The following is a 23,783-nucleotide window of genomic DNA, read 5'->3' as shown; positions in this document are numbered from 1 at the left end:
AACCACACCATCCACATTCTGTTCAGTTCTATTGTAAAAATAGAAGTTAGCCTAATAATGTATTTGATCAAAAGATAAAGACATGAGCTCAGATACCCATATTATTTGCTCCAAAGAAACTGTGTAAGATTTTTAGAAAAGGGGCAGATTGATGAGCATTTTGTATGAAGGGGTTCGTAACTCCAGGGCCCCCTTACCACAATACAAATGGTAATAACCAAATAGTAGTTGCTAGTACATTAGCAGCATAAGAAGCTCTGCACTCCATGAGAATCAAATACATGTGTCTGTACAGACATATCCACTTCCTTTCTCGTACGATTGCTGCTTTTTAAATACAGTACTTTGTAGTATTGTGGTTTTAGAGGGCTCTTTCCTATGCACTTCATGATGGAAGTACTTGCAAAAAGGAAAAAATTTAGTATGCTGTTAAGAGATTGTACATAGGTTAAATGTAGCTTAGCATTACCTTTGACAGAAATATAGATTGCTATCACAGCTTCCTCAAACTACAAAGGTAATGATATATAGTGCTTACAATAATTGTATTTTCTTACATGGGCTATTTTGTTTTATTGCTTTTTCTTTAGTGTAATATACTCTAAAGTATATTGAAAGATTTTTTTTTTTTTAATATACCTCCAAATAGTTAAACCTTTACCCAAGTTAAATACAAATTTTAAATTCATCAACTCCCCTTTTTATCTATTTCTTTATCAAAAGTTTAGTGACAAAAGAGCAGAAATAAAAGAAGAAAATAAAAAGCCCACAGAAATATTTCGTTAAAATAAGCATTCTGGAACTTAAAGACAATAAAACCCAACAAGCCAAATTAAATCAACCTAGGTCATAGTAAGTAAGCTGTTAAATAAAATAAAAATATACATATTGATTACTTAGCATTTCAAGGTTATCCCTTATAGTCTAATATAAAAAAAAAAAAAAATCCAGGTTAATGCATTGTTTAGGCTTATTGCCAATAACAATTATTCACATCACATGGAGCTGACTAGATTAGCTGGGGAGTTGCAGGGAGTAGTTTTGGAGAGTTTGTTCTGGTGGTTGGTTGCAGGGTGAGGGGAAGGTGTTGTCTGGGGTTTTTTGTTTGTTTCTTTTCTAAATAAACACAAGGAAAATAAAACCTAGGTGCTGTAATCCAACTGAGCACTGCATAACTGCTGCTCAGGAATCTTTAAATCAATCCATTAACACACTGTATGCGTTCCCAGCAAAGATAAATCATATAATCCCTTGACCCCTGCTGTATTTCATGTATTGGGGTAGGGAGGCAAGAAGACCGAAGGGATCTTTAAGACTGGAAAGATTAGAGAAAGCCGCATATAAAGTATTGTTTACTGAACTTTCCAATGATGGAAAAGTTAACTTACTGCACCTGATTTAGTAATGCTTGTTTAATTTTCAAGAGTAACACTCAATTTATATTCTGCTTATGCATATAAAAAAATTAGATTTTTTCAACTCAGATGATTTGTCTGTTTTTTTAAAAAAGTGAAGAACAGAGAATAGAACATAAAAGATGTAAAATAAGCGTCAAAAATTTAAGTGACAAAAAATAATTGCATGAGCTAGAAAACTTCTATAGTATTCCAGACACATGTAGATCTGCATCAGCCTCAGATTAGGCATCTACATATAGTTCTGCAAAGTATAACTGAGAAGTTTTTCACACTGCATCATCACTTCAACAAAATACAAGGCCAAAACAAACAAAAAAACCCCCCAAACATTCCTGAAATTGAATTCTAATTGCCAAGTTCTAGTATCTTAAAGGCAGAACTATTTTTGATCATAGAAATCCACAGTAAAATGTGACAAAGTATCAAGACATTTTTGTTCCTATACAGTCTAACGGTATCCATCAAATTCCAACATTTTCTTTAATAAGAACCTCTAGTGACAACGGAAGATAATATCTGTGTAGCTCAATCAGATTTATTCACCAAGCTTATGATTCTGCAAATCCATGAAATGCATGCTTTTAACTATATGATTTTTGTCTCATTGATTTAAGCTAGTTCTCCCAGGTACTTGACATTAATATCATTCTTTTATAGGAAAAACTTTTTTCTAAACAATATCTTATCCTTTCTTTTCTCCTTACCCAACTTTGTAGTAAATTTCACTATGACTGTTCAAAAGTAAACTATAAAGTCTCAACAGTTTCAAATTCCCTCAACAAATTCCTATTAAAGGTGTATCATGTAGAACTGATGACATATACATACTAGTACTCAGAAATAGCCTATTAACTGCTGTCCACAGCTAAATTATATAGGCTTCATTACTTCAAATTTGTCCTTGTCACCACCTCCCTCCCACATGTTTTTAATCTTCTCCTAAAAGTTGTTCTTTTAAAAAGCAGCAGTTTAAAAACAGATTAGGTCCAACTTTTTTGTGCCTTTTGTATTATAGTCAATTTCCTCCTTAACATATGTAGAGCTGCAAATTAGGCTTGCTTTGGTTTAGATTTATATTTTGATTTAGATTTATATTTTCACTATCAATTAACACTGTAAGCTTATTTTTAGGTTTGTTCTTCTTTTCCCTTTGAAAATCTTCAGAACTTGCAAAGCCTTTCAGAGAGATGACTAGTTACTTTTCACTCTTGGTATACTCTGGCAGTAGTATTCTCTGTTAAGCCTTGATCTTTGTTTTTAATACCAAAATTTTTTACCATTTTCAATACCCTTAATGGGAGTTTTTTGAACAGCCTTCCTCCATTTTAAGTTAACGTAAGCGAACTTGAAACTATCAACTACTTTCCACTATGAATTCCACAGTTAAACGTTAAACATCTGGTAACAGTTGTCATCGATTATCTTACCAAGCCTGGTACCAAAAGCCTTCAACATTTTAACCATTTTATGACATAAAAGGAATAGTGGCAGGAGGTTAATAGGAACTGACCTGTTCTAGTGTAAATGTCTATCTAACTACTGAGGGGTTTTGATAGCCGATTTTCACACAGTTTAACTGGTTCTTGAAAAAGGAGGATTACAGACATTACGAGTCAGCTTTAATCAGTTAAACAACTAACCTTTTGCTCTGTCTGCAGTTGGTCATATCTCTGCTTTTCATGGTTAAGTTCTTTTTCCAGTATTTCAATTTGATCTCTGAGTTGTGCTGTTTCCTCCTCCAGAACAGAAGTTACCTTTAATAGCTCTTCTTTTTCTTTTATTATTTTTTCAATTTTAAACTGTAAAAACAAAAACATTGGGGTTTGGTAATTTTTCTCCCCTTCATTCCTATGCATTAAGTGGTAACAAATTACTTCAATGTTTGAGCAGAAGTACAAAATGTGTGTCCTCTGGCTAGGTTATTTTACTGTTTTCCCATTATTCCCAAATTCTTGAAGTTCCATTCCTTTAACTGAACAGTACTACATTACCATTAGACAGCATACTTTGCTGTGTTTTAATTTATACTCAGGTTTTAGCCCCTTAAGTGAAGTGCCTTTACTGTTCCCAAGTGAGAGCAACTATGGAAGAGCTAATTATAATTACAACAGCTTGGTTGCTGAGTGTAGAGACAAACACACACTCTAAAGTGATGTTTGAGGAATCTCACAAAAAAAGTAAAAAATGAGCAGAAACATAGCCAAAAATAAGGACCAGCACATAAACTGCCACCTTTCAATACTTCAAGGGGGCTTATAAGAAAGATGGGGAGAGACTTTTTAGCAGGACTTGTTGCCATAGGATATGAGGTAATGGTTTTAAACTAAAAGAGGATAGATTGAGACTAGATACAAGAAAGAAATTTCTCACAAAGAGGGTGGTGAAACACTGGCACAGGTTGCCCAGAGAGGTAGTATAGGACCCACCCCTGGAAACATACAAGGTCACGTTGGTCAGGGCTCTGAGCAACCTGATCTAGTTGAAAATGTCCCTGCTTATTACGGGGAGGTTGGACTTGATAACCTTTGAAGGTCCCTTCCGACCCAAATCACTCTGCGATTCTATGAACCAAGACAATCAAAAACACTTGAAAAACTATCTTTCATTTTAGTACCATGAGTACATATCTGAAAAGCAAAAACATCCCAGATGTACCCCTGTACTAAGTCCCTTATCCCTAAATTTTGAAAACTGTAAATCAAATGCCTGTATGTGCCTAGACACAACTGACAAAAGGATAAAAGGTCTCACAGCAAGGTAAGGAAACTGTACTGAGCGATTTTCCAATAAGCAACTGATACAATCAAGTTGGTTTGGTGGTAGGCTTTTTTGTTTGTTTGGGTTTAATTAGTTTTCAGCCCACAAAATATCAAATGGAAACATCTTTACTCTGGATGTAAGCATAGAAGTCTAACCACATGCATCTAGCAAAGAACATGACACACAGAACACTGCTTTAAATAAAACGAGAGCTATTCTAACATACTTTGCACGTGCAATAATTCAGCTTAGTTTCCAAGGCACTTGTGCACAAATAGAAGTATACTGGTTCTGTAACATTTGTCCTTAAAACAGGCACTGTTTCACAGCGGTATCTTCACTCCTCCAATTAGATGGAGAGCACAGATGTGAGAGATGGGCAACTATCCTCTCATGGTTTCCCAGTCTTTGCTTAGTGCTATACCATACTTGTAATCAGCTTTAAATCTAAACTCATTTAACCTGCAAATGTTCTGAAGTCCAATCAAATACTGGAGAACAAGCCAGAAATATGTACATTACACATACATACATAGGTTTTTTCATCTTGGTTTGTTCTTCAATACCTGTGAATGTATGTGTGTGTGTATATATGTGTGTGTATATATATATGTGTATTTTTTAAAAATAAATGAAGAAAGAAGAAAACATTTTAAGACTTGTTGAATCAAACCTCAAGAAGTCCAGCTTTTGTGGTCACCACTAACATATCAGAGTTTCCTTCATCTTCCATAGTTAGCAATTCTTCAACAGGGGAAGAGGTACGAAACTGGAAAGGTGTGCTTGCTCCACGGATTTCTCCTTTATGGGTCACGTAACAGAACTGGTAAAATTCTCCATCATCATTTGGTAGATAATATCCTATCAAAATAAATTCATATTTGAAGAAGCATTCTACACAACATACAACTCTCCATCAGGAAATAGATCATCAGATCATATCTGAATTACAAAATTTCATGCTCATTACCTCACAAAGGCACAGATAAACCACCAAAACAGGAGAAAAGTGATCTTATTTAATAACTTTCATCCCCCAGCAATTGCTCCTAGCTTTTAAGACAAACACCACAGCAGTTTCAGGTAATAGGTGCTGTATGTACACATCACTTTACATACACTAGGTAATAGCTGCTGTTTATGTATTTATGAAACAGAATCATTAGCAATCAGATGCCCTGAAGCTGGATCAGGGCATTACTACGTAACTGTTGCACAATTACACAACAAAGAGTAAGCGACATTTTAGCCTTGGAACACCTACACCAAAGACAAAGACAGAACAACATACAATGACAAGACATCTGCAACTTTACCAGGTTCCATTTTTTGCATGTTTTTTCTGGAGTAACCACAATTTACTTTTGCTGTTTTTAAATGCCAAAGCACAGGAATGCTCTGAATGGATGACAAGTGCCAACTATAGAGAGTAATAGGGAGAGTTTAACTAAAAACTTATTTGTTAATAACTGAAAAAAAAAAAAAATTCTTCTAGACTATGCAAGGTAAGAATAAATCATCTTTCTTGCAGCTATGTAATACTGCCCGCTGCTTGCAAATTCTTTCAGAAAAATTTCTACATGACTATTCAGCTGAACTGTTGCCCACTAACGCTTCAACATCAAGCTTCTTACATCACCTGGATTCATGTGGCAATATTTGTGGATGTTAAACAATTGTTTCCAGAACTAATGAGATTTTTACCTTCATTAATAAATTCAAGAAACCACACCTTACCCCATTTAATGGTAAGAAAACCAAGTGGCTTTATTCAGAACACTTAATTGTCAGATATCCTAGCCAGCCTGAGTCTGATACTAGTATAATAAAATCCTCACCCAATATTCGATCCAGCAGGTGATGTCACCCGTTTCTGCTCATATTTCACTACAATTCAATCTGCTCCCTTTCTAACTTCATTATTAATTTCTATTCACCAACTTCTATTACAGATTCCTGGAAGACTTCACAGTACTCTTAGCTACTTTTACTAGAAATGGTAAAACATAACAGATGCTATATGGACAGCACTTGTAGCAAGCACTTCATGTTTCCATTAGTCTTTACTAACTGTAGCTTAGGGAATAGTATCTTAATCTCAAAACTTCAGGATTCTGCTTTTGGACCTGACTATGCTTTCCTGAATAGCACTGCAGTTCAGTTTACCTGATTCAATGCTTAAATAAGGTGATGCTATACAGAAACAAGTTCAGAACAATCTACTTTGCAGCTCCAGCAAGTTTTAATACTGGTTCAAACAGATTTTAAAACTACTTAAAGGGTTTTTTCTTGTATCTAACATGGACTACAGAGAACAGATTCCTTATTATTTCCTTCCAGTATACCTACTTATCATAAAAAAAAAAAAAAAAAAATATTTAAAGCATGCTGCACAACATTTACTATTTATCTCAGTTAATTAAGCTCCTGTAAGCTCTACTGAGCTCATCTCAGCAGCACTAAAATGCCTTGCCAAACACAACTGGGAGCCTGTCTGAATGGAGATTAAATCTGGCAGCTCCATAAAAGCGGAGGACTGTCAGCACGGAATGTAACAGATGGGACAGAGTTACCTGCTCTCTTCATGTGTGGTAAAACTTTAAGTACAAAGTACTGATAACAGCATGTATAGGTCTAGGTTTCTAGGTCACTTTTTAGTTTCAGTCTAACCCAGTTTCATTCATTCAGTGAATCTTGGTAACTGTAAAAGAAACTAATGACCTCTTTCTAGTTCCTACAGAGCACACATACTTTTCACAGATTTCAAGGTTGTAAAACGGTCAGATCAGTGGATATCATAGAATGGTTTGAGTTGGAAGAGACCTTAAAGACCATCTAATTCCAACCCCCCGCCATGGGCAGGGACACCTTCCACTACACCATGTTGCTCCAAGCCCCGTCCAGCCTGACCCTGAACACTGCCAGTGATGAGGCAGCCACAGCTTCTCTGGGCAACCTGTGCCAGTGTCTCACCATCCTCACAGTAAAGAATTTCTTCGCAGTATCTAAGCTAAATCTCCCTGAAATCCTCTGAAAGAAGCTAAAGCTTCTTTCAGCTTGAAGCCACTACCTTTGCCCTACCCCTACATGCCCTTGTAAAAAGTCTCTCTCCCAACTCTCTTGTAGGCCTCCTTTTCCCCCCTAAAAAGCTGCTATAAAATCTCCCTGGAGCCTTCTCTTCTCCAGGATATGATCATCATTGAAAGTAACAGAAAAACAGCTTGGCATAAGAGAAAGCACAGTGCACTCATCCAAGCTATTGCTATTTGCAGCTACTACATGCAGCTTTAATAAGACAACAAGCTAACACAGTAGTCATTTCAGGACTTCAATTATTATTTTTTCTATATATCTTAAGCAATAAACACACACGCACAAAGAATAAAGCCAACTCTGGGAAGTAAAAAAGATCGTAAGATCGTACATAAAATTCTGTTAGTAAGCAGAAAAACATTAAACAAGTTTAATGGAGGTGTTCTTTTTACATTCAACTTCAAATGAGTATAGATTTCTGAAGCTCGTAATGTTCTTTCTGTGGCAGGAAGTTCTGCATGTTGGCTGTGTTATACAAGTATCATCCCTATCTCAATTTTGAACCTGTCACTGGTAGCTTACACTGATAGTTCCTGTTTCTTTAAATATGAACACTGGATAATGCACTCATGCCATGGGTAGCCGAATTTAGAGATACTGGTCACTTCCCATTATTCTCCTTTCCTAGGCTGAAAAACCTGGCAGAATTTCTGAAGTTCACCTAGTCCAGCTTCCCACTCAAGTGACTGTTGTCAGCACCAGTGTGAGACTACAGTGGCTGTGTTTAAGTAACTGTGTGAAATTCCCATTCTTCCAAACCAGTGATACCTGTTCAAGTGCTGCACTACTCCACCTTAGCAAAAAAGTTCTTCCTAACGTCAGACTTAAACCTCCCAGGCCACAGCCCATGGCCACTGCCTCTTTTTATATTTAACCAGTGTTACAACTCCACACCTTTATACAGAACCTATTTCTTAATTCTGATCTTCCTTGTTGAGCTTTGTTCATTTATTCTACTAGACCTTTTTTGAGATTGTGAGGAGGAAGGAGGGGATCTGATCTCCCACACAGTGTGGAAAATGTAGTTTTACTATAGATTTGTACAGTGGTGTAATATTTTGGTTTGTTCTTCATTCTTAAAAACTCGAGTCATTTTCATCAATTCCTCACTGTCAAAAGGTCCTCCGCAAATCTGACTAACCTGAGCTTTCACCAAACCACCATCTACATTATTTATTCTTTGATGAGAATCGCTTTATATCAAGAAGGATTTTAAAGTCCAGAGACTAAAGACAACATAGACACAGTGTGATAAGAGATGCCAAGATTAAAGAGCCCTGCTAATTGTCAAAGTCACCTTCTGCATTTTAATAATTTCCAGCAATGCTTCTCTATCAGTCATGAATATTGTCCATAACTATGTATAAAACAGTAATACTAAGTCCCATACTTTCCCTTAAAACTTCTCTGACATCTCAAATAAGACGGAATTTCACACAGTGAACTGTGAAAAATTCTCTTCCAATTTATGTTTGTAAAAGTCTAGAACTCTCAACCCTCAGCACTGTAATGAACATAAATATTCAAAAAGCTATTTAGGCTGGAAAATACAGGTAGATACTGCTTTATACTCACCTTGAAAAGTCAGCACACAGTTAACAGTTGATCCTTCCACATAATTTTCTGGCATAGGTGACCAAAGAAATGTGTAATAATCTCTTGCAGTATTCCAACCAACCTAAAATAAAATAAACAAAAAAAAAAAAAAAGGAAAGAGAAAACATTAAGTAGATGAATTTGTTACACACAGTTAAGATATCATGGTCTGGCCTTTACAACATACTGTAATATGCATATTTCTGCTTCAACATGCAATAAAAAGATACTTAACAATGTTTACAAATCAGGAATATTTTAACAAGCATGTCAAAGATTTAGCATGAATTTTATTAAGCTTGTTACCTAAGTCAATAAATGGGTCTAAGGCAATAAAATGGTCTATATAAATTAAAACAACAGACAGTTTTCACTATACATTAAACTACTATTTGGTACTTTTTTTTTTCCTATAAAGATACACATTACTATATTAAAAAGATTAATTCTAAAGTTTATAGTGAGATTTTCTTACTGTAAGTTCTGCCAATGGTGACTATTTTGTATGCACAATCTAACAAGTCCAACAGAAAACAGAGGAAGAATGAAAAAAACCATCTTTCTCTTCTACTGAAAAAGCCAAGTTTGACAGGGCTAAGCTAGCACTTTTTGGACAACTTCTGCAATACCGAACACCTGCATTTGACCGGAATGCCAACTCTTACTTACATACACACTGGGTCTGCAAGAGAAAAAAACTGGCATGAGAAACTGAGCTAAGCTGGTGCAGTCCTTCCACTAACTTCAGTAAACATCCACTTTCAGACTTCTCCTAAGAGTGCAGTTCTGTACAGTAAGAAATGCTATCCTCTGAAGAAACATATTCCAACAAGCTTGAAATACATGCATCCAAACCTGAAAACCAACTACTGTAAAGCAATGGAAAACTCTGGTAACATTTTGGTCAGAGTTAAAAACTCTGATGTTATTAACATCCTTATTTCTTAGACAAAGAGCACATAAAACTTAAATGATGCAACTTCCCTAAACCAACAGAAAAAAAATAACCCATGTTACAAGCAGAAGTAGAAATAAACTCACTGCTAACCTGGTATTCATCACATTCTTCTTCTTCCCCATTTATCTACATTTAATTCTCCCAAACTCCACTGATGTCAACCAACAGGTTAATAATCCAGAAACCACGTCCTACTTTCACCTTCTCAACCCATGTTTTTAAACCAAAAACATGATTAAACATCATGTCTCCTACGAAAATGTCACATCCAGATTATGTTATTATGTACAATATGTTACTCAAACACTCCCACTTTATTTAATCCTCCCTCCATAAAATGGAAAGTTTTAATAGGCCATTACAGAGTAATCCATTCACGATATTCTTATTTCCTACTTTTGAGCAAAAAGGCTTATTTCAATTTAGGACATCATGAATTACTTCTTAGTCATATAAACCAACTCTGCAGTGGAAATGATGAAGTCTGGTAAAGGTTACGACGTCTAACGCCAGGTACTGTGCAATTTGGCTGGGCAAGTAGGGACAGTCAACTGTCCTCAATACTCATACCAGACAGGTTTTCCTTCTACTAATAAACAGGCATGTAGTCATCATGAAGTTCCTTCTTCTTCTCTGTTGCCTCACACATACAAGCCCTTTCTTACTGAAATGCCACACAGTGCAATTAGCTTCCCCATACGTGCATTTCACCCACAATACATTTCCACAAAATAGCTGGAAGAAAATTAGCTGAATAGAAAAATAAATGGCAGGTAAGGGAAGAACACAATTTGTGTGCCTGTCGGTATGACAATAATGAGTTATCAAATATATTACTGAGGAAAAATAAAAAACATTTTCTCACGCTGTATCTCCTTTAACTCTCATCTGGTCCATCTTAAAAGGAATGTAAGCTTTTCGAAGAAGAAAGCTCTGTCTTATGACTGCAAATTGTTTACAATTCAAAAATTATTTCAAACTTCTTTTTTAATTTCTTGAGTTTCAGCTATGAGATGAACATGGAAATCACTTCTCCTTTTTTCTATTTTGTTCCATTTCTTTCCTTTTATAATGCCTTGGTAAAGTCAACTCAACCTTGACAGAGTACTTTAAATAAACACCACTATAAGGAAAGCTCACTTGGCATTTTCTTCGCTGGCCTCAGAAAGCTGTTACACAACTGGAAGAACAGCAGTGTTCATTCTTCTGCATTAATAGGTCTCACCTATCTATACAGCACATGTACTGGCATTGGCAGATCGAAGCAGCAAACCCAGGAAATACTTGTTTAGCTGAACCAACCGGGGCATAACCAACGAGCCTTTATTGTATTATTTATTTATTTAAAAAACATTTATTGTAAACATCTAATATGACCCCATTAAAAAAAGCCACACCACAACCCAAACCAGAAGACTCTTCAGAGTAAAAATTATGCCCTTTTTGTAATTCAGAAGGTAAATTACATAGTTTACAAAGTCAGTTAGCAAAGTAAGTACTGCAAGAAGACAATAAGCTACTCTGAAAGAAGCAAAATTACAGATGGTACACAAGGCTTTGGACATACACTATACAATATAATTATTGGTAAGTCAGCAGCCTTTACATATTTCACATGGTAAGAAACAGCTACTTTGACCCAAACCACAGAAAACACAGGTGTCTAAGCAAAATGCAATTGGGCCCAGTATCCTAGGAAGCAATTTCTCCACAGCAGAATTGGTTTGTGCCATAACCCTGAGTTCAAGCAACATTAGTTGAAAGTCACAGTGCTAGTGCTACTGTAGCCTATCACAGCCTACTACAGGCAACTACAGATAGCAAGTTCCTCCAAGTCAATTAACAGATGGAAAAAATAAATATCTAGGGGCAGAGAAGCTTATACAGGGCAAAATTACTCATAGTTTACTGTTAACACTGACATGCCACTCATGCGGTATACTTTTGAATACATACACTGTCATCAAACAACAGTATCTAGATGCCAATTCTGAAAGAATCAAACTGTTAAAAAAAAAAAAAATCAGAATATGGATATCAGGAAAAATACTTATTAAAGTATTAAGTACACTTCAGTAACATTAAGGCATAGACATTTCAAAATAATTTTGACAATTAAGTCAAAGCTACAACCTTGTTTTCTTTAGTATGTCTGTAATCACAATTACTTTCAACTTTGACTTACCTCAGTCCAAGCCATTTAAGACTTCACTTCAGACATGACCTCACTATTCACACTGAGATAAAAATGCATTATACAGTAGAAGCCCTAAACCTGTAATGTTTTGGGGTAGAAGATGGCTGCAAGGTACTCTAGGCTCTTCATGAAAGGCTGTAATCTTAAGATGTTTTCTTGTGCCCAGACCTGAAGAAGTCCATCTCTGCAGAATGTTACAAACACGTACAGGCAATCTTTTAACTTGGGCTATTGAGAACATATGGCATTTGTTGCAATATCAAGGTATTATCTATCTCACAGTTCAGAGGAATATGTCAAAATGACATTGACAGAGCGCCTAGACTATTGGATCAACTTTCTCTCTTATTAGGCATAAATCAAAATAAATATAGAAACAATATGAACTCTCTAAAAGAAAACCTGTTACATATGTAAATGACTGTCCAAGGAAATATTATGACAGATCAAAGAGCAAACAACTTACTGTTTCCTTTAAGAGACAAGCATGAAAATGTATTAAAAAAGGGTGGGTGGCATTTAAGTGAGGTATTTGTTTACTGTCCTGGGTTCAGCTACAGAGTCATTTTTTCTCCTTCTTAGTAGCTGGTGCAGGGCTATGTTTTTGACTTTCAGCCTGGGAATAACTCTGATAACACTGATGGTTTTAGTTGTTGCTAAGTAATGTTTACTCTGACCAAGGACCTTCTCAGTCTCATGCTCTGCCAGGGAGGAGGGGAAGCCGGGATGAAGCAGAGACAGGACACCTGACCCAAACTGGCCAAAGGGGTATTCCATACCACAGCACGTCATGCCCAGTATATAAACCGGGGGGAGTTACCCGGAAGGCGCAGATCGCTGCTTGGGTCAGGCTGGGTATCGGTCGGCGGGTGGTGAGCAATTGTATCCTCTCCCCTCGTTGTTTCCCTTATCATTATTGCTATTGGTGGTAGCAGTAGTGGTTTTATATTATACCTTAGTTACTGGACTGCTCTTATCTCAACCTGTGGGAGCCACATTCTTTTGATTCTCCTCCCCGTCCCTCTGGGGGCAGGGGGAGGAAGAAGGGGGGAGTGAGCGAGCGGCTGCGTGGTTCCGAGTTACTGGCTGGGCTTGAACCACGACATTTACCATCACATGAGAACTATAAATTAGCACAATCTTTTTCTTCAAAATTGTTACCAGCTACTGATGACTTTGTTACACTAATTCCGTCTCTGACCACACAAACCTACCATGGCAATTATTTTTAGAAAATTAATTACACTTGGGAATAAAGGTCAAAACTGCTTCTCAAAGGTAACATCATGTAAACCCGGATTATCCTTCTCTTCACCTAGTACAGAAACAGCGAACAACAGCGCCATAGACTTTTCTTTTTTCTTTTTAAAAATATTATCTGTTATTTATGACATGTCTTTCCAAAGAAGGTAAATCAGAAACCCACAGAATCACTCTAATTTGTGGATAGCAATTCTCAAAACATTCTGAATTCCAGTAATTCTATTCCTAACTATTTTAACAACAGGAAGTATTGTGCACTACACATTCCTCTATCTATCATGCCCTGCTGCGCAAGTGATAATTCCATGACAGAAAAACTGTATTTCTACATGCATGTGGTCAATAACAAATCCAGCTTTTGTGCTGTACTTCATAACGTGAGTTGTATATATGGAAGTAATTGGTATCTTGAAAAAAAATTAAAAAAAAAAAAATCTACAATGAAATCAGGATATTGAAAAGACTCACACAAGTTGTCCTGTTACTTGCAGTCCAAAGGAGACTAAATAACCCAGAGTGCTATACAAAAACATATTTATATTGTCTTTATAAAACACAACCACCAAGCTATTTCTTAAGTGTCCATCAAATTCCCTGTTAAATTATATTACAGAAATTTTTCACCGCAGACAATTTAATTCTGAGGTTTGCTATAAATCACTACATTGAAAAGTCAGAAATGAAGTTGCATGTAAATACAGGTACTGCACCGATGCACAAACACTAGCTCAGGTGTGACCTCCTAAATATTGAGTACTCTCTCAGGGCAAGCAGGCACTTATGATGTTCAAATAAGTTACTAAGAATCTTCCCAACCCTGGTTATTAAGATTTGCCAAATGTTAAGCTACTGGAACATCAGATCACGATTTTTAAGTTGTCAATATTATAAATGTGGACATTAAGAGATTAAAAGATTTCTTTTCTTCTCTAAGGGTACACTGAGGCAGTCAGCACTAAAGTATGTCTATAACTTGACAACATCCTAGAAGAATGGTAATATAGATTACTTGGGAAAATATACCAAATAGAACCAAGGAACAGAAGAGTTCTGATGGAACAGTTAGTTAATTACACAGCAAGACCGAAGTCATCAGCATCCCATATGTAAGATTACCTGCTGGTATCACAGGTTTTTCCAGCACGCTGGCCTCAGCAAAATTAAATCTTCAGAAAAACTAGAAAGCATCATGATATGCCCCCCAAACACCCACATCTCTAACACTACTCTCTTTAACTGCTATCTTTAGTATGCCCGTAACATTCTTTCCTTGTGCCTTTGAGATGTAGTAAACCTGCCTCCCCTGTATACTGAACATATGACAGACCTATTTGCACACATATGCCCTAGACAGAGGGGTAAGCACTGCTGCCTAAAAGCCAAGCAGGTTTTGCAAACACTTCCACAAATCTGGACATTATGCACTAATAATGGAAAAAAAAAAAAAAAAAAAAAAAAAAAAAAAAAATCACATGGCCATATGATTATTTCACTTTATTGTGAAATGAAAGTCACAAGACGTAGATTTCCCCATCTGGAGATTAGGCCTACCTACCAGACAGACCCTTTTTTCAACCAGATGTAGTGCACATATTAATTATTTTTCCCCATTTCTAAGTTTTAGACTTGGATTAGTCTAAAGGCCTCTCCAGGTTTTGACCAGAGATAAGCAGAGAAAAATAAAGAGGGGACACTGGTCTGCAATCATTCTGAAGTACAGATCTCCTGTGAAATCGATCAAGAATGACAAGCCTTCTCCCCTCTGACTGTGCAGTTCTTCTGCACAGAAATCCTCACCAAAGGGAAAGCTGATCTCAAGTTCTAGTTCCTATAAAACTGCATGAGGAGGGACTCAAGCTCAGGATGCCTATGCCAAGTACTAGACCAGTACTTATCTGTAAAACTGCCTTCTTTTTTTTTCCTTAGTAACAAGCAAGGACATAACTGATTGAGATCTTTTGGCACTTGATTACACATGAACCTCCAGAATGTCAGAAAAGCAAAAACAGCAGCAATAAAAGACAACAGATTTGAAGACAAAGCCAAAACTTGGTTTTAAGCCTCCTATAGGGGACAAGGAAGAAAAAAAAAGATGAATATATACAAAAAGAATAAAAGCACTGCATATTCAGAACTTCTGTTGTGAATGGTAACATCACATTCATTATTACACTTCCCACCCCTCCAAGCTTTTGCCAAAGTCCAATCCCAAAAGTAGAATATTTGTTTAGATACACCTCGTTTGTAAGAAAACTAGTATATCCAAAATAATTCTCCTGTATTCAACATTGCCCTTTCAGTTTATGAACTCTGGGTTTGCATTTTTCTAAACAAAAAAAATTCAGAATCATGGAATCAGAGAATGGTTAAGATTGGAAGGGACCTTAAAGACCATCCACTTCCTACCCCCTGCCACAGGCAGGGACACCTTCCTCTACACCACATTGCTCCAAGCCCCATCCAGCCTGGCCTTTAACACTGCCAGGGATGGGGCAGCCACAGCTTCTCTGGGCAACCTGTGCCAGCGACTCACCACCCTCACAGGGAAGAATTTTTTTCCTAATATCTAATCTACATCTCCCCTCTTTCAGTTTAAAGACATTACCCCTTGTCCTGTTCTTACATGCCCTTGTAAAAAGTCCTTCTCCAGATTTCTTTAGGTCCCCTTTAGGCACTGGAAGCTGCCCTAAGATCTCTCCTGAGCCTTTTCTTCTCCAGGCTGAACAAGCATCAACGCTTTCAGCCCGCCTTCACAGCAGAGGTGCATGAGCCCTCTGATGGTCTTCAAGGCCTCCTCTGAACTCACTCGAGCAGGTCCATGTCCCTCTTGTGCTGTGGGCCCCAGAACTGAAAGTGGGACTGCAGGTGGGGTCTCACGAGAGCAGAGTAGAAGAGGAGAATCACCTCCCTCAAACTGCTGGTCACGCTGCTGGTGATGCAGCCCAGGACACAGTAGAAAAAATAATTACTTTCTTGGGAACAGTTTTAAACCTACGGCCATCACCACCACGACGTGCCTTATGCTCACAGCATTTAGCAACTTAAATCACGCAGGGCACAACAAAACCATTTCATTTACAGCAAGCGCAGAGAAGTTGGTAGAATCTTAAGTTTTAGAATAATTGCTACTTATTTGTTGATTTATTTAGTTCTTTGCCATAATGCTGTATGCCACAAATCCCTAGCTCAGGTCTGAAGTTCTAAACCTATTCTACCTCCCAAAAAGACCTTCTTGATGCTCGTGATGGAAAACAGGCAGTATTTTGTCTTGCCTTAGCTCCTTATTTTAAGCTGCGTTGTAAAATATCCTTGAGAAGATATCTGTGCATAAACAACTGCAAACATGAAGGAATCTGCTGTGGTACCTTCCATTAAAGCCAGTATCTTTTCATAGTACAAAATAGTCAGTGATGAAAGTGGAATACTAAGTAGGCACAGAAAACTGGAAACATTCTCAGTGAGGAGGAAAAAAATGAATCCATTAAGTCTACCAAGTGAAAAAATAATGTATACAAGGTGGAAAAGACTGAAATAATGATAAGAAAATGAAGTTCTGTAAAAAATACATAACTGAATAAATAACCACAGTAAGACACACAGAAAGAAACTCTTATAAGCAATTTATGGCTTCGATGAAGGATTCCATTTCCTTCATCACCTTTTCTATCTAAGCTGCGCAACACTAACAGCAACTACAACAATCACAAATGCAAATGTACATGGAATAAAAAGATTCTATTATACATGTAGTACATACTACAGAAACATTTTGAAACTCATAAACTAGAAATTAAGAGTCAGTATATGAAACTGGGTTTCGCTCCTGGAACTATTAGCTCCATTTACAAAGGAAACAAACTGATGAACCAAACCCTTAAAAACTGCTCTTCAGAACGCAATCCTCAAAAGATTTGAAGAAGCCTTAATTGTCATTCCACATTAAAGCAGCCACGCCAATAAAGTAGGTGTTGCCTTTCTCACACACACACCTTCCTAGCTCCCTTGTTTTCATCACAGTGATGCCAGCAGAGTTGCCCACTGCACCACAGTGATCAAGCTGAGGAACCAAACCAGTTGTGAAGTAAGGTGGTAAAAACTAGGGGAGCAGGAGCTGTGTTTTTCTGGCAGATCACTTCCCTGATCCATTTCACTGTGCAGCTGCACAAGAAGCTGGACTATCAAAACAAACAGGATAATATAAGGATACAAATAATCTGTATCTACTCAAGACATCACTACTGCTCAAGAAAGGCACTTAGACTTGCAACCTAAATAAAAGTCTTCACTTTAAAAAAGTACCTATCGATTTTGTTTAGTTCAATAAAAATTACTTAGCTAACCAGTTAAGCAAACACAGGACAGAATACAGTTGAAGTCACTGCCCCTTAAAATGGAACGTAAGTCAACATCAGAACCAAAAACAACACAATGTTCACCAGGGGAAAAGAGGCAAAAGGGGCCGGAGAGGGAATCAATTGTTCCATACTTATTTTTTATACTAATCAGGAATTACCACTGCTTTTTTTTGGCTGGAAGTTTTTTGTTTGTTTTTAAACTAGATGCCTTTTCCCTCAGTTCAGCATTCACTATTACAACACTAGTCACTTTCTGTGCAATTCCAGGCAAAGGCTAAATGACACCAAGTTAAACAGGTTTGTTTTCTAAGCAATTTTTTCACCTCAGAAAAAACAAGGTGGACTTCTATTCCCTCTACATGAATAGTCAGTGAATCAGCGCTTTGAGCTCTTTCATGGAAGCCTTTCCTTGCATGCTAGGCCAACACAGAAGCCGTTAATTACCATTCTCACAATTTTTCTCTTTTTACTTTCTTTTTTCTTTTTTCTTTTTTTTGGTAGGTGCTGAAAATCACTTTACTAAACATGCATCACACCCAAGATAAATGATAAAACCCATGCTTGTTTCATCAGCTTTCCAACCACCTCCAGGTGGTTTGTTGATTGTCCACAAACAATCAGTTCTCTAGAAGCCACCCATTTTTACACTCAGATGACAGTATAGTACAACTTCTGTCTATTGTCTATCCCAAGACTACATTTTCACAGTTCAGTTTACTGTAAACATTACTCATACACATACACATTTGCAGACACAGGTACAGTTCAACATCTGGCTCCATCTAACTCACTGTACTATAACTATACTAAGACAGTATATTCATAATGCTTACTCAGGATAAGCTGACATCATCACAAAAAGAAAACAATTTTCATCCTTTCTGCATCTCACAGTGCTTCCTTCCCCTCTGATGACAAGATTTAGGTGAACTGGAAATTCAGTTGGGGAACTCCATCTAAGAAAAACCCCAAAACATCCAGTTCCAAAATGCTGGTCTTAACCTCAATCAATTCCCTGATTTGATTTGTCATACAAGAACTTGTTTCACGTAAAGAAGAGGAAGCACAGGAAATAAGCCACCCTGCATAAAAAGTGTTTCTTTCAGCAGTAGTACTACCTTATGCCAGCTCAGTATGACCCTCAAATAATTGCCAAAGCTGCATTACCTGCCACTGCTAAAGTAGAATAAAAACTCATTCCTCAGTAGTTTAAGAAATCCATCATTACAGCCAAGATTAAATCAAAGATACATGCCCACTGTATATAGCATTTCATATAGCCACTGAAAAACTGCTTCATGCTCTTAAGTTTCCCTAATTAGTATTTTTAGGGTCCTGACTGCCTCCCTCACTGACATAAACAAAGCCACAATATTTACTTCTCAACTTAAATAATTTCAAAATGCTTATGCGCAATATGAACACCCTCATTAAAAAAAATTCTTCATCAGAACTTTAAGTTTCATTAATGCCATTAACATTCAAGTGTGCTCACACTATTTGTCAAACTTTTGCAGATAATCAAGATATATATCCACACATTTTTTAAAACTTCCCACCAATGTGCCTGTTTGTGAGTTAAAGCCTCCCTCGCACAATTTACTGACTGCAGTCATTGCACATAGCATTGAAAATGCTTCTGCTTTGTTATGTAGAATAGAGTACTTCTACTTTGCAGAAAAGTAATTTATCTTGAAGAGACTAAGAATCCATTGGTAACCTGCAGATTACAATGAAGTCAAACACTTACATTCTTAAAACTGCAGACATTTCTAAAGAGAAAGGTCCTCCAGTACTGAGATAGTCCATTACCTCTCTCCCTTCCCCACTACCAAAGCATCACTTCTTTAAAGCCCAAATCAAAACTTCTATTAACCATTCAAGTAAAGAATTTAAGCATCATCTACTAGGAGCTATACTGACAAAGAAACATAGAAGCAGTTCTAAGAATTAAGCAGTTTGTATTCCCATAAATGAAGCTTTATTAACCTTTACAAATAACTCCAAATAACTTAGATGTGGCCTTATCCCTCACCCTTTTTTCAAGGGTCTGTTTTGAATAATTTTAGTCATCTATACTGTTCAGCCTGTTCTAGCAACAAAAAATGAGTCAGGGACCTATGTCAGGATACCTCCAGATTAGCTTTTGTTCCTTCCACACATATTTCACTCTTACTGCAGCTCACACTCTTCATATAGTCCTGTTCTCAATGTCAGTCTGTGCCCACATATCTTCCCAAATCATCTCCATTTAACTCCGCACAACACCACTGCATGACATCTTCCCTTTACTTCAGCAGCCTTAAAGTGTACTCATTCCTCTAGTTTTGATCTCTGTTTTGAGCTTTGTTACAAAAGCTCACAGTCTAACAGCAGGAATACAATACACTGCTTAAGTGATGATGCACTTCATTTTATGAGAGAGCTTTTACTGGTTTGGGGTTTTTTCAATTCTTTTTAACTGATAAGAGAGAAGACAGTAAACATTTGAGAAACAGCAAGAGAACAAGCTTGACTTACCTTGAAAATACCAACCCAGTCTTTCTGATGAGGATGGATAAACTGGGTCAGCGTGTAGTGACATTCAAGGTGCGTGTTCGGAAGGTAACTTTTTGCCACATTTTGAAAAATCACATGTGCAAAATTGGAAGTCTGCAAAGTGTTAGCTGAAGATGGAACTTCTTGAAAGGATGACATGATTGATCTGTAACAAAATTGTAGAAGTTGATTACTTCAATATAGTGGGAAAATGAGTTAAGTTACAAAAATTAATCTATTTGAAATACACAAGACAGAGAAACCTAACAATTAGTTCCTCTGTTGTGAAAACAGATAGCTATAGACCAAGTCCTTCGAAGTGCACTTACCTCAGCATCGCTCCAAAACAATGACCTCTCAGAATGAAAGGGCAGTCATTTCAGCAATGACATCAAGATGCAGAGAAAGCACTGCTTAGCTGAATGCCTCCAGTATTATATCTCAGATACAGTGGCAGAAAGTGGGAAATTAAAGCAGTGGTGTGAAAACAAAGCAGGGCTCTAACTTAATTAAATATTCTTGATGCTTCTGGAAGTGGCAGGGAAGGAGAAATAAAGCTCCAGTTTCCCTACCTTGAACCTTTCTCAGAATCTATACCGCTTAGTGCTTCTCACAACATTTTTATAGATGAAGTTTTTCTTCCCCTCTCAATAAGAGGGGTTTCTTTCTTCTTTAAAAGAGTTCTCTTGCCTCTGTTTACCAGTCTGTGGGCATCTTTTACTGTTCTCACTGTAACACATATGCTCCCAGCCCTGCATGTTTAGCTGCCTTACCGTAACAATGGACTTCATTATAGTGGGAACATTTAGGTATGCATGCAGTTTGACGGATTAACACTAATCAGTCAGGCTGCAAAAGCTTTTAATCATGCTTTCCATTCACCACCTCATTCCAGATACATAGCGCTAAAAATTACAGCAACACAAAATGCTTCACAAGCAGAACAAGAACGTCCCTGGATTCAGCAATATCTGCCAAAAATATGAGATGGGCAACTGAGAAGTTTCAAGTGTCTGATTTCAACGTATAATCACAAGTTTGTTAACGTGTTTGATACTAGGAGAATCGGGGCCTTATACATCTAATACGTTTCTAGAAAGATGAGCCATCCTATTCTTGCAACTACTATTAAAAGTAATTTTATACTGACCAAGTAAATTCACACCTTGAATGAGGGAACTGCCAAGTGTGTGACATAATAAATAATTTCCATTGAAAGATACACATGAAAACCAATCCCAAAAAGGGACAGGCCACTGCAAGCCTCAATAAGTTCAAAGATTAAAGGCTGTCCATGTATTTCCTATAGCCTTTTAAAATTTCTTTTCACCGGTTAAAAAACAAGTAGCAAAGAACTCCTATTTTCTGAAATAAAATGCACTCTGAAATAAACAGGTATACATCATTCAAAACAAAGGAAAGGTAAGTAAGGTTTAGGCCCTCAATGTTTTCAGCTTATTACTACCCAATTTTGTGTAACACATGAAGTACATATGGGCAGCCATTATATTACTTTGATGTATCAGATGTTAAATGAAAGCAGTTTTGTACCCTGAACGCCACCAACAACAGGACAAAATGCCAAGGTTGTAAAGATTAACATATATAAAGGACAAAACCAAGAAATTACATAAGCAAGAAATAGAGTAACAATCAAAAGACAGATTTTTAGAGATAATAGGGTACACATAAATCCCATCTGTTACCTAGCTTCAGAGTCCAGAAGAGTGTAGGAAATGTTACAGCACAGTAAAACCCTGAAAACTCCCACACCTCTCAAAACAGAGGATTACATTTAAGACATCTCTCCACTCAGCTCTGAACTATAATTGGTATGAAGCAGCAGTTTCTACAATTCTAGAATACAATAGCTTTTTTTCATTTTTAATAATTTAGTAGTACCTGAAGCCAAATATTGACATGAAACAGACAGCTTCAGTTTTCATTACCCACAGTAGGTATAAAAAGAGTAAATAAAGCATTAATAACAAAACCAACTGAATTTAACTTATTTCACTAGGAGTATTTTTTAAAATGGATAGCTTATTCTAAGAAGGTATTACAAAACTTCCAAAAAAACCAAAAAAAAACACCCACGACCGACAAGCCACCAAAAAAAAAAAACCCCAAACATTCCTTTCTGCACACTAGTTGCCAGTTACCACAGCTGAGTGCTAGCCTTAGTGAAACCAGTAAAAGGAGGCTGGTTTCCAAGCCCAAAGCAGAACTATTCACTAATATGAACTTGTGCAGACCGGCAGAATCATCTGGGATTACTGTTCCCCGACAGGAAAATCCCCGGGGCTTAGGTGAAGCTGTGATCTACTTACAGTTCAAGGGTAGTTTAGGGGATGCTGGGTGCTTGCTCACTTAGCTCACAGCTCCCGGTTGGGAAACAGGAGGAGAAAGAGCTACGATTCGGCTTCGTTACTGACATAACGAGCGATTCCCTCGGGGAGGCTGATGGACGCGTTTACTTTTATGCGCCGCAAAGGAGGGGAGGAGGAAAAGCTCGTCGGGCAGGAAAAACGAAAGCAGGACAGGACGAGCCGCGCCGCCCCAGCCAGCTCCTCCAGCTGCGGCCCCGGCGGGACGGGGCGCACCTGACACTCCCGGCCCTGCCTGCGCTGCTTCTCCCCGCTCCGCGGGGCCGGCTGAGGCCCTGCCGCCTCCCGCCCCTTCCCTACTCCCAGCCCCGCTCCGCAGCGGCCGGCGCGGCCTCACCTGCCCGCCGCGGATCACCTCTGCTCCGGGCCTTCGCAGTGCGCTCGCCGCCACGGCGGGGGAGGGCAGCCCCGCCGCCTCCCACAGCACCGCCGCTCCCTCCTTTCTCCCCTCTCGACTACGGCCGGCCCAAGCCAACTGGGAGCCGGGCGGGAGAGGCGGCTTCCCAGTGGCGCAGAACTGAGGCCCGCGGCCTAACGGTCCCGCCCGCCCCAGGGACCGCCGGAGAAGGGCAGGAAAGGGGGTGCTCGGCCTGCCCGTCCCACCCAGCCAGGCCTGGGACGGGGAGGGCCCCTTACCTAGGCAGACACGGAGGACGCCGGGGACATCAACATGGGGCCTCCACCATCAGCACCGCACAGCCCCGCCCGCCCGCGTCACTTCCAGCCCGGCCCTGCCTGCGTCGGGGCGGGCCCTCGGAGCCGGAGCCGGAGCCGGGCGGGTGAGCTGGGTAGGGCCGCCCCGACTGAGGCTCCTCAAGGCGTTCGCGCTCGCCGACAGCCACACGCTTTCAGGGGAGGCAGGAGGGCCTGAGGGGTGCTGCGGTCCCAGCGTGTGCGGAGCCGGGCAGCTGTTACCGCCATAAAGTGCACCAGCCCCCTACCACAGTGACCTCCCTTCATGTCCGTTATTACAGCGTTACTTCTGTAATACCCTAATTTAATCATAGAACGGTTTGGGTTGGAAGGAAACTTAGAGATCATTTAGTTCGAACCCCCTTGCCGTGAGCAGGGACAAATCATCTCCCCTTGGTCCAAGAACACAGGCGTGCTCGCAGCTCATAAGTCACCACCATTAATCTCGCAGCCTTTGCAGGTCTTCCCAAGCTGACGCAGAGGTGAGATAAGAGTGACCATAAATGTTTACACACAGTTTTCCTG

General features: G+C 38.5%; 1 protein-coding gene and 1 long non-coding RNA gene across 6 annotated transcripts in view; both read right to left on the bottom strand.

The window, feature by feature from the left end:
• The window catches only part of TAX1BP1 (Tax1 binding protein 1), a 56,574-nt gene extending 33,266 nt beyond the window's left edge, over nucleotides 1-23,308 (bottom strand). For 2 of the 5 annotated variants that reach the window (XM_030508807.1, XM_030508830.1), the window contains exons 1-5: nucleotides 23,202-23,308; nucleotides 20,161-20,344; nucleotides 8,847-8,949; nucleotides 4,852-5,039; nucleotides 3,059-3,217 (exon numbers count right to left, since the gene is read on the bottom strand). In XM_030508807.1, the coding sequence (XP_030364667.1) occupies nucleotides 3,059-3,217; nucleotides 4,852-5,039; nucleotides 8,847-8,949; nucleotides 20,161-20,337 (627 nt within the window). In that variant the 5' untranslated portion in view covers nucleotides 20,338-20,344; nucleotides 23,202-23,308. Of the gene's footprint in view, nucleotides 1-3,058; nucleotides 3,218-4,851; nucleotides 5,040-8,846; nucleotides 8,950-20,160; nucleotides 20,345-22,508; nucleotides 22,765-23,201 lie in introns of those variants that run through there. The other 3 variants (XM_030508821.1, XM_030508840.1, XM_030508814.1) reach the window with 2 other exon arrangements.
• On the bottom strand, nucleotides 10,493-11,215 carry LOC115617867. Its single transcript, XR_003994688.1, has 2 exons — nucleotides 11,178-11,215; nucleotides 10,493-11,146 (listed from the first exon to the last, which is right to left on the bottom strand). It is a non-coding gene; the product is annotated as an uncharacterized LOC115617867 (long non-coding RNA).
• Nucleotides 23,309-23,783: the final 475 nt, after the last annotated feature.

This window comes from Strigops habroptila, chromosome 1 (assembly GCF_004027225.2).
Source record: "Strigops habroptila isolate Jane chromosome 1, bStrHab1.2.pri, whole genome shotgun sequence".
Taxonomy (NCBI): Eukaryota; Metazoa; Chordata; class Aves; order Psittaciformes; family Psittacidae; genus Strigops; species Strigops habroptila.
Note: the sequence above shows the minus strand (reverse complement) of the source record. Positions and strands in the feature narration are given on the sequence as shown.